This window comes from Pagrus major, chromosome 20 (genome assembly GCF_040436345.1).
Source record: "Pagrus major chromosome 20, Pma_NU_1.0".
NCBI lineage: Eukaryota > Metazoa > Chordata > Actinopteri > Spariformes > Sparidae > Pagrus > Pagrus major.
This window is the reverse complement of record NC_133234.1, coordinates 10,990,768-11,002,610: the sequence shown is the minus strand read 5'-3', so window position 1 is coordinate 11,002,610 and position 11,843 is coordinate 10,990,768. Positions and strand designations below refer to the sequence as shown.

Sequence of the window (11,843 nt, the reverse complement as noted above, 5' to 3'; positions counted from 1 at the left end):
TGATGTAATAAAAAGTTATGAGATCGTGTGATTCTGCATGTAAGTTATAAAAAAAACAAACAGCTGTTGAAGGCATGACACATTTTTGGTATTTAACAAAAGAAGCCCTGATTGGCCCAGAGGGGGAGCTGTGACACAAATGTCTGGACAGTACTGTGAAGTATGGAAGTATGTATATTCAGGTCCTTTATTGAAGTAAAGTCTTTCATTCCAAGTAAAAATATGTGAGTATTTCCTTTAAAAGTACTCATTATGCAGAATTGCCCTACTGCCATGTTATATTGTGACGTAAGATTATTATTATAATGTTATAATAATAATAATAATAATAATAATAATAAAACATGAAAAGCAGCATTCAAATGTTGCAGCTGATCGAGATGGAGCCAGTTTTAATAACTTTATTTACTGGTGTTGAGTCGCATTCAATTCAATTTCACAATATAATCTTCTTTGCAACGTCTTCCATGTTTTGTATGAAAATATTGTTAAATAATCTGTAAATAAATTGACTGTAGCTGTCAATTACTGAAGTACAGAGAAGTATCATGCATTATAATATGGAAATATTGTTCACTTAAAGGATAAGTTCACCCAAAAACAGGAATTCTCTCATCAATGACTCAGCCCCATGCCGATGGACAGTCGGGTGAAGTTTTGTAGCCCACAAAACTTTTCTGGAGCATCACAGCAAAACAGCGTTCTCCTGAATAACTGAAGTAGATGGGGACTTGTTTGAAAATGTTAAAGAAAAAAACAAACACATTTATACAACCTGAATGAAGACATATTAAAAAGTCCCCATCTGCTGCAGTTGTTTAGGAGAATGCTGCAACACTGTTTGCCAGAAGTGTTTTGTGGACTACAAAACTTCACCCGGCTTCCAGTCGGCATGAGGGTGAGTAGATATTGAAAGAATTTTCATTTTTGGGTGAACTTATCCTTTAAGCCCTGTACCTGAGTAAATGTACTTTGCCACTGAGTTCATGATAAACTCACACCTGAATGGGCCACATGTTAGCTTTCACATGTGAAATGCTGTTTTTATACAACCTAAATGATGACATATTGAGCTGTATTACATATTGGCTGAGTGAAAATGTCACATGTTGGCATTTACTGTAAAACATTACTGCCCATGGCCTGATGGGGGCGATAAACCCCTTCAACTGAAAAGCCATTAGTGCTGATTCAGTGAAGGCTGCATTCTTACACAATGTAAAGTATCATCAACCATGTACATGTGTACATTTTACATACACATGTGACCCAGAAAATATAAAATACACCACATTACTCCCATTTTCTAGTTGCAACACACTATATATGTTTGCAAACATGGCTGGATTAACCCAGCTGGCGGCCTCGGGGGAACAAGTGACATCTAATAGTGTCAGACAATTACTGATTCAACTCCTTTCCAATCAGATACTAGCGCTCTCTTGAATTTATATTTAAGGTCTGTACTACCTTCATTATGTGGATCTGGAAACATTTTTATGTGAGGCAGCATGAGGCCAGACAGCGCCATGAAACAAAAAAGAGTCAGCAGCCCACTGTGCCCTAATAGCATGACGTCTTTTATAATGACACTGACAAAGAAACTGTATTCATCCCATTGTTATGTTTATTTTAAGGTTTCAGATCCGTTTGCTAAGGTTAACATCAGCAGTAACACTGAACCCTTCTCTAAGGACTCAAGGATGATTGATAATGCAATACTCTTGACATTTCAGTTCAACATGTCATTTTTGGGCCCCTGTACTGAAAACAAGAGACAATTGTCAAAAAAAAGAAAAAAAATATGCTGAGTTTTACAATCAAATCTGAATATAGGCCAGCAAGAAATGGTAATAACATTTATATTCAACATATTTATCTGTGCAGCCTGCCAGAGCTGCCTTTCAAGACAGTTACCATGTATTTTAATCTGGCAACTTCCTCTAAACATAATTCAGGAACAATCCCAGCAACAAGTCACTTTGAACAAACTTTTTGGCTGATTCTTGAGTTGATAGCACCACCATGTGGATATCTCCTGTAGCAAAGTTGTATCCAGCGCCCTTATCAAATTTATAGCCTACTTTGTTTTTATTTCTTCTTTCAGATAAAACTGTATATCTCAGAAAGATATAAGTCCCACATCTCTGAGAGGAATGTGACCCAGGCCAGAGTCCCGACTCAAAAGCTGATTGTTCTTCCTGAACCACATGATTGAAACGCATGGGGACAATTTCAAGCCTTTATGGCTCTCATCTGCATGCTCAGTCAAAAAGGGCCTCATCACGCCTTTTCCTCCTCTCAGGATTAACATCTTCTGTTTGAGGTCCTCTGAGAGGACCAGCAGATATGGACAGGTACATCTAACATCTATTACATTTAAGATATTTGATACTTTTGCTCCCTCTCTTTAAACTGTGGGATGTTTGCCTACAGAAGCAATGTTGTCTGGATCTTGATGCTCCTTCTCCTGGCCGTCCTGGGTGTGGCAGAGACCGCAGACCCTTTGACAGATTTGGGTAGGTCATGCAGCATTTCTCATTTCAACTTTTCTTACAGGCGTCACGGCTAAATATACCATTTCTTTTGAACAGAAAATATCGCTGGGAAGTTGGTTTTCTATCAGATGGATGGAAATGCCACCTATGTGAGGGACACAGGAGAACTGGCTTCAGATGTTCCCACCGAGACCATGTTTGAACTCTTCGATCCCCAGAAGAGTTTCAGCAAGGCAAAATTCGACTACACCTGGGACCTAGGGAATGGGTACGAGGACTTTTCCTTATCTGAAAAAAATATAAATGAATGTTTGGCTTTTCTTTACCTTTCATATATATTTTGATGTGTGATGCAGAGAGGTGATTAAAGGGACTGAGCCGGTGGTCCGCTATCATTACGCAGCATCAGGAAACTACACACTGCGGCTGAAAGTTGGGGTGAATGTGACCGAGTATGCACCTCTACTCACTGACTTCTACTCCATGGACGTCCAAGTGCTCGGTTTGTAGTTTCATTTAGGCATGGACAAATAGTTGCAGTTAGATGAGTCAAAATATTTCAGTGTTAAAGGTGCAATATGTAGTTTTGCAAACAAACTCTCTTGTTTTCATGACTGAACAAACTGAATTAACACACTGACCTTAAAGGACAACACAATTTCACACTGTTTTACTTTGTTTATATGTGGCGGACCCTGCCACCTTTCTAGCTTCAAACAGTGTTCTGGGGACCTTATTTTCCTCTGAGAACAGATTGTTTGATTGGAGTTTGTGTTATTACCTTATTAATATTGTAAATATTAAAATTCCAAAAGTACATAGTGTCCCTGTAATGTACAGTTTTTCCTTGATGCATAAAAATGATCAGATGGTGAGGTGAGGTAACGTTGCAGGTTCCCAGGCGAGTTTCAGTGAATGCCAATAAAACGAGGCAGACTGAGGCAGGTTACTCCTTCACTACATTGTTTAATCACCATCTGTCTAATCCAAACTCAAAATATATAACATAACAATAACAAAAAACATAGACGTCATAACATCAAAACTGTTATTTCTACACGTTTTGAGAATTTCAGTTAATTTGTATTGTTTTAAGTAAAAAAATTCTACCTTTAAAGCTGCAATATGTAAGAATTGGCCGCTTGTTGAATTCATACAAAGGAAATACGGGGCAGCATATCACCAGAGTAACCGCTAACTGCTGCAAACCTTAGCTGCCGTTTGCTAGTTAGCTAAGTTAGCAGTCCAGACTGGACGTTTGGAGAACCAGGGGACTGTTGGTGTCGGGCCGGGTCGGGGCTAGCTGGTTTGCATGCTAACTTAAGTATATCTTTGCAACACAATACATAGACATCATAATGTCAGAGCTGTTATTCACATTCATTTGATAATTCTAGTGATTTTTTCCAACTAAAATTCTTACATATTGCACCTTTAATCAAAGAAAGTGCCTTTAGATATTAAATGTGAATTGTGAAATGATCTTGTTTAACTGCCATTAGATGTTTAGTAGGCAAAATGGATTAATATAAAAGTACATGTTGTGTCTTTCCAAGTACAGTCGTGCTTAAACCAACCCTAGAAAATAATGAAATGACTAATAACTGAAATTATTCTGTAGATGTCATTAAAAACATCGAGCTGAGGGGGCCTTCAGACTATGAGGTTTCTCAGAACACCAATCTGGCTTTCCATGTCGATGGAAGGTAAGCTGCACTTTATTTTGTTTTTTATTTTCTGTTAATTGCAATAAAAAAAAACAGGTTATCCTGACTGCAGAGAAACAAACACTCCCAATTAAATCTGACATTTTTTCTCAATACAAGAAAGAAATGCTAAACTATTATCATTACGATAAAGAATATCCTTCTCTCATATTTAAAGGTGACAGAAGGATAGGCTTCCTGTCTAATTCATTCTCAAAACAAAGAGGGGGCAGCATATCAACAGAACAGCAAACAAACAAAATTCCTACATATTGCACCTTTAATATGAAATTATATTCAGTATTTGGCCAATGCAGGTAAATCACGTATGTGTATGTCTGTGTGTCTTTAGTCCTCCTATGTGGGTTTGCTGGCGTTTCCTGCCCAACTGTGTGCCGGACACGTCGGGGGCCTGCACGCTGACCATGCTGTATGAAAACACCCTCCGACTGAACCACACCTTCACCTCCATCGGGGTCCACTGCCTGGAAATCAGCGTCCGCAATGACGTCAGCAAGCTGCAGACCTCCTTCAGCCTCTACGTCAAGAGAGGCAGTGAGTGGCCACAAACACACACACACACACACACACACACACACACACACACACACACACACACACACACACACACACACACACAAACTAATGTCTGCAGGCTAACAGCTTCTTTCCATAACAAAAAGATCGACGATGAGGAATGTGTGACAGAAAGACAGAAATCAAGGTGGGCAAGAAAAGGATCAGGGCAAGAAGTTAAGAGGCAGATGCTTAAAGGATTAATTCACCTAAAATTGAAAATTCAGTTATTATCTACTCTACTTACTCTACTCTAATCTACTTATCTATCTCTCTCAGGAAGGTATACCAATTGTTGTAATTTAATACATTTTTTCTATTAACTTTTTGATGAATCCCTTTTTTGCTGTCTGATTAAATATAGATTAAAAACTTTTTTATGGCCATTGACCAAACAATACTAGTCCTCCATATATTTCAGTGCGTGGTGTTATGTCATTTGAAGCACAAAGATAAAATAGAAAATCTGGGATTTATAAGAATTCATCATTTAATTTAGGGCATACATGCAACATTTGAATTATTATTATTTTTGCTATATTATAGTTTTCCACAACCAGAGAGCTTCTTGAAACCAATAAAAGCTGTCATGAGGTGTCTCAGATAAAACTCACCATGTGCCTTTTAGCTGCGTTAGTTCCACAGACATGGAGGGGACGGTGAAAATGGAGGAATCCAGGCACAGATTGATCTGACTGCTCACCACATGACTCCTGAGTTCAATTGATTCACTGCTGCTGTGATCCAGCTAAAGCTAAAAATTAACAGCTTTAACTGTCAGCCTCTTTCAGCTGGTCAGCAACTTTTTTGGAGGAAAATACGTAAATCTGAACGTTGTATTGAAGTCTTTGCCTTCTGTTGCTGCTATTCTACTGTGTGACTTACAGGTAGAGCAGCAGCTGTATCAGATTGTCTGAGACATCGACATTTCACGTCATCCAGATACTGAATGATGCTTTAACATGGTTGTGACATACTTCAGATGGGATGTTTTCCACATGTACTGCACTTTCATATCTTACATGAAAGACAATGGAACAAAGTTGTTCTGAGTATTCTGATACCAATATGAAAAGTCAGAACATTTAAGACACTAGATCGCTGTTGAAAAATCCAGTTCCAAATGGAAATACATCAATTTTAGAAGCAAATACATCAAAATAAGACATTGTTGAAATGTTGTTTCACTGTGACTTTAAACCTGGATTGCGCACACTCACAAGTAGCATGTTTGCTTTGGTGTTAATTGCAGGTAACACCCACATGTTCTTCGTCCTGTCATGTGCTGCCATTCTCGTAGCAACCTTCTCCTTCATCACAGTCATTGCCTGCCGCCCTCGCCATTACAACAGATCACAGGTGAAGAACTGCGCATGTTGTATCTTACAAGTTACACTGTATTTGTTACTTTCATTTGCAAATAATGAGTTTTCCTTAAAGGATGAGTTCACCCAAAAATTAAAATCCAGTCATTATCAACTCACCCTTATGTGGATGGAAAGTCAGGGGAAGTTTCATGGTCTACAAAACATTTCTGGAGCTTCACAGCAAAGCAGTGTTGCAGCATTCTCCTAAAAAGTAGATGGGGACTTGTTTTAAAATGTAAAAAGACAAACATAAAATGGCTCCATACAGTTCATCCAGCATAATCCAAGTCACCAGAAAGCCTGAGATCCAAAACTGATTTGAAAAGACTTTACTGACACCCTTGAAATGCAAGTTCAAGCAAGTGCATCCACTTCAGACGGGATGTGTGCTAATGCGTTTAGTTTAGCAACCACATTGAAGATTTCAGCTTTAAAAGAGTGTAAATAACGTCTTTTCAAATCAATTTGAATTTCAGGACTTCTGGAGACTTGAAATATGCCAGACGAGCTGCATGAAACCATTTTATGTGTTTTGCATTTTAATACGTTTGTATAATCATGTTTTAAAACAAGTCCCCATCTCCTTCAGTTGTTTAGGAAAATGCTGCAACACAGTTTTGCTGTGAAGCTCCAGAAATGTTTTGTAGACTATGAAACGCCACATAATTTACCATCAGCATGAGGATGAGTAAATAATGAAGGAATTAATTTTTGGGTGAATTTATGCTTTAATGATTGAATATAACTCATTGGTTTAAAGGGGTAAGAAGTAGGGATAAGAACTGAATGACGGACATGAAACAGAAAATAAATATTGGGTTTACAGCATGCGAGGTGCACTTGGGAAATGTTTTGGTAAAGTGATGGTAAAAGTGACATGAGTTATCACTTATTTATGTATGTTTTCATTTGCTCTGATGAACAGAATCCAGACTTTTTTATAAAGAGTTTCAGTGATTGCACCTGAATATAGCTTGTGACCACAGGGAGGCTCTCTGAGCCCAGAAATAAATTACACCTGGGCAACAGATTGTGTGTGACATAGATACGTCAAGTTGAAATGGGACTGACTATAACTCTTCATAACTTTTTTTTAATCTAAAAGCAACTTTGGAACTAATATGTATTTTAAAGCTTTTTTCTGGATTTTTCAGATCGCTGCTTCTGGTAACGCAATATTCATGAAGAACCAGGACTCTGACAGCCAAAGCTCAATTCTTTTTAACTTTTCCAACGTGGAGAGGGGAGAGAAGGCGCCACTCCTCCTGGACTTTGGGTCTCATTACTCCTCTTAACCGCCTTCGCTCCAGCATACTGTGACTACATGTACATGTGGGTATCTGCGAGAAGACAATGCACAAGTATGGCATCACATAAGAAATAACATCTCTCATCTTCCATATTATCACCATGTTATAGACTCAAAATTAGTTAGAGATTGGGATATTTAAGTGTTTGACTTGATTGTTTATTCTGTGACATATCTGAATTTTTATTTTGTGTTTTGTGAAACATTTTAAATAATGTGACACATTTCAGTTGACTTTTATTGCATATCAATGCACATGCATATATGCACCCATAATGCAATATCTCATTTTGAGTAGTGTATATAGCTGTGAATGACCAGTCTACCTGATATGACATTTTAAATTAATCTGGTTGGACCTGTATGTATTTAAGGTTATGGTTTAAGCTGTGGTAATGAATGGTTGAGTCACTATTGTTCAGTAAGCAAGTAGGTCAAATGCTTTCTGGATTTTTGTAATTAGGTAATGGTGATCAATTAATGAGCCATAGAGCTTGGGCTGACATTCAAATCAACTCATAATAAATTAATAGCACAAGTGCAGCTCATGTTTAAACAATGAGTGTTAATATAAGCACGCTGTGAATGGATTTTTTTTCAGGCTGATGTATAAATTTGCACCTTGCTTTACTTTACATTTCAGAATAATAATAAAATACATGTTTCATGTACATGTACATGTCTTGTAGTGCTAAATACATGAAAAAAATGAAATAGAAACTATATAATCCATTTTACAGTAAGGTTAGTTTTGATCTACACGTTTCAGTTTTTGAACATATAGGCCACAGTATGTACGACATACTTATTATCACAGTATATTTGATTAATTAATTAGTTGTTTACTGGTATATGGACAAGTATGTAGCATAAACTGATGCCACACACCGCATAATCTGTAGCATAAGCTAATTTGCATTGCCTGTCCCTTTAAAATACATAAAATATAAAACTCAACAGCAAATACACAAAAGACAATTCAAACACTCACTCAAACTTCACTGTTTCAGCAGCTATTATACAAAAATATCCACATACTTTTACACTGTAGATGATGCAAACAATATAAATAATGCATGCAATGTCTGATGTCAATCATTTGGAAAGCTAGTGCCAATTAAACTTCACAAAGAGAGAGAGAAAAAAAGCTTTTTCCTGAGATTTATTTTCTTTTAAGTTTTCAAAGATTTCTTTGAAGCAGCAACACTTTATTTGAATTGTTGTCAGCTCTGACTTGCTCAAGCATCTTCATTGTGCAGAGAAAAGCAAAGGTACTTAATATGCATACAGGTATCAGCTTTGAGGAAGCTTTTTTTGGTCACGTTTCAAGTGTGAACACTAAAAACTTGTTTAGAATCATATGTTTTATGGATTTGGGATGGGGAAGTGTCTGCAGCAATGCTGGCAGCTCTGTGAGGCTGTGCCATGAATGTCTTCCGCACAGCAGTGGCTTGAAATAAATGCTAATGCCAGCATGCTGAAATCTCTCAATGACAACGCTACCACATTAATGTTTATGAATTGTACAAACTCACGTGTATGGCGCGTAAGCATGCTAACATTTGTTTATTTCGACACAAAAGTCTGATTAGTTTTGCACCTATTTGGTTGCAAACCACAGTATTAGACACATGAAAATTTTAATCTGACGATGGTGCCAGATTAAAAACTAGTGATCATCAAAGTTAGTCATTCAGGAGAGTGTAAGGTTGTAGAAAAATGTTCACTTAAGAGCACAGATGTAAAGCTCACTGGATGTAAAAAATACTTTGAACCACTCTAACTTGTAGATAAAGATATTTCACTGGATGAGTGAAATTGTTTATTATTGGCATGACAGATAAAAGGATCAACAAATTATTAGGATTCATCTGTTGGGCAGTGTGAATGTTTGCATCAAATGTCCTTGCAATCCATCCAACAACAGAAAATTAAGCCTTACTGGTGTCAGAGATGTACTTTATATTATATTTTGGACTGTAAAGACAAAATTAGTTGTTGCACTCAGAGAGACGTAAAAGTGACAGAAATCGTCAGTGTCAGGAGAGAAAATGTTGAATAAAACTGAACTAAACACAGGATAACCTCACACAAAACAAAATCCTTGAATTCTCTCCAGCTGCGCTGACGTCAGTCAGATTATTTTTGTGCCACGTACCTTGATGGTGTTTATGACAGCTTGTCCTCTGTTTGAGTTGTCATGAAATTATTAATTGTGAGTCTCCTGATGAATGCCAGCTGTCAGAGATACTGTGGGGAGCTGCAGGTGATAATATGAGCACTTCATTTCCATCAGGGGATCGACCTTGAGCTAAAACACTGCTGTGTTTAAAGTCTTCAGCTGGCTTTTAACTCTGTTAGTTAACTTTAACTCTGTTTCACTCACATCTGCTGAAGCTGTCTCATGTGTCAAAATGTAGGGGTTAGGGGGAATCTCAAAACTCTTTGAGAATCAGGCTAGAAATCCATGCTGCATATCCAGTGGAGGATACATGTTAAAAATCATCCATGTTGTAGCGTACAGCATCTTTGACACGCTCGATCGAAACAGTCCTAAGGAAAAGATTAGTAATGTTTCTGATGTGTTTTTTCTTCTTGATTGCTGTCTGGCTAAAAACACTGCGTTCAGTGAAAAAGCAAGACGATCTTTAATAACCTCATAAATAAATGGTTCCCCCAGCTCCCTCCAATACATCCAAAATTTAAAACAGCTTGTGGCTATAAGCATAACTTGCTTAAAATCTGGGCTGTTAATTTTAATTAGTTACATGTGTTCCTGTGTCTGTTAACACTGACTAAATGTAGATATATCAGCCTTTCAACAGAATGATTGGATTAACAGCTGGTGGCTCTCTGATTATAAATGTGTTGCCTAAAATACTTAAATAAAACCACGGTATTTAAAGCAGCATTAACTTCTCCATTTTTTTCTCCATTTGGGGGCAGCTGAACAAGATATGAATATATGACTGACACATTATGACTTTTTGAAGCTGACATTATAGTTTATTTGGAGTTATGGAGTCCACTCGGAGCTCTGGTTCAGTCTCCACCAACTCCTGAAGAAAACATCACGATCAGTAAGGACTAAATGCTCCACTATGTTCACCAGCAGGTCGCTAACTTTGTCTGTCTGCTGTTTGGTGGCGAGCAGGTTATTGTACTGTTGGTTTGTAGAGCTTAATTACTGGAAACAGCTGCCTACTGTGGCTGAAAATGGAACCGGTCCTCATCAGAAAATGAAATCAGCTTATGATATGTGTCCACTGTGAAACCAGGAGTCAACGGTGTGTTCTTTTAACTTGTTTAGTGACGTTACATCACATACGTAATGTAAGTTACACAGGTAACGTAGGTACGTTTGTAACAGAAGTTACAGCGGTAACAAACTGATTTTAACCCAAACCACAATGTTTTTTTAAACCTAACCAAACTGGTTAGGTCCGTGTGCGTGTGTCACTGGTATGCTGCTCCGATTGTTTTGGGATACGCTGACAATCAACCTATTCAATTGTTTAGGTATGAGGATGTATTGTGAAAATGTCACTAAGTGAACGATGAGACTGAACCAAAACTTATTCCAAGAAAACCATTTTCCACTTTGTTATTTCTATTTTTATTTGAGCCTCATCTGATTATTAGAGAACATTTTTGCACTTGTGTACTGTTTTAGTTTCAAGGTAATTTGCTTGTAAGAGCAAGACATCGTACACCTCTTCTTTTTGGAGCAAAGTGGTGGACCAATACTCCCAGCCACCCATTTACCAACACATTTTTTCAAAATAAAGAAAAGCCTTGAGTCTTACTGTTGTAAACACTGAGTGTGTGCTGCTTTAGGTTCAAGGTAATTTGCTTGTGAGAATGAGTCTTCAATACACCTCTTCTTTATGTTACTTGGATCATTTGTTAGATCATCAACTGACCAACCAACTAACCCTGTTTTTACCCATTTTCAGCCTGTAAAATCACAAAAAAACAAACAAACAGGCTAATAAAGTATGAACTGATTCAATATGGCCTTCAACATCTCCTTTTTTCATTTCCATGACCACGAATGATTGATTTCTGCTGTGAAAAGCCTGATGGAGACTTTTATGTTATTGCTTTTTCCTTCATTTCAGCAAAGATAAAAGGCCATAACATACAGAGCATCCTCTGTCACTGGAAAACGACATGTTTTGAAGAAAGGAACAAAGCAGCGTCTGACATGAACATTCAAGCAACATAAATTAAGTGCTCAGACGAGGCCACATGAAAAACAGCCGGTGTGAATTACACAAATTAATCAGACGACTTTATAAGAGATCATAGTGTGAAGGCTGCAACCACAAAACTCTGGTCCTGTCTCCAGAGACCCATACTGTGTAATGTTCAGCTTGCATTTAAA

General features: G+C 37.6%; 1 protein-coding gene across 1 annotated transcript; it reads left to right on the top strand.

The window, feature by feature from the left end:
* The first annotated feature begins 2,458 nt into the window (after positions 1-2,458).
* On the top strand, positions 2,459-7,442 carry tmem130 (transmembrane protein 130). Its single transcript, XM_073490182.1, has 7 exons — positions 2,459-2,519; positions 2,595-2,766; positions 2,855-3,000; positions 4,120-4,204; positions 4,557-4,756; positions 6,033-6,139; positions 7,302-7,442. The coding sequence occupies exons 1-7, from the start codon at positions 2,459-2,461 to the stop codon at positions 7,440-7,442; spliced, it is 912 nt and encodes a 303-aa protein (XP_073346283.1).
* The last annotated feature ends 4,401 nt before the right edge of the window (positions 7,443-11,843 follow it).

What these genes read in the sequence shown, in the direction of transcription:
- tmem130 (XM_073490182.1), top strand. Translation starts at nt 2,459, where the DNA reads ATGCTCCTTCTCCTGGCCGTCCTGGGTGTGGCAGAGACCGCAGACCCT. An exon ending in CATGGACGTCCAAGTGCTCG is followed by an intron (nt 3,001 to 4,119) that starts GTTTGTAGTTTC and finishes ATTATTCTGTAG; the next exon opens with ATGTCATTAAAAACATCGAG. An exon ending in GCCATTACAACAGATCACAG is followed by an intron (nt 6,140 to 7,301) that starts GTGAAGAACTGC and finishes TGGATTTTTCAG; the next exon opens with ATCGCTGCTTCTGGTAACGC.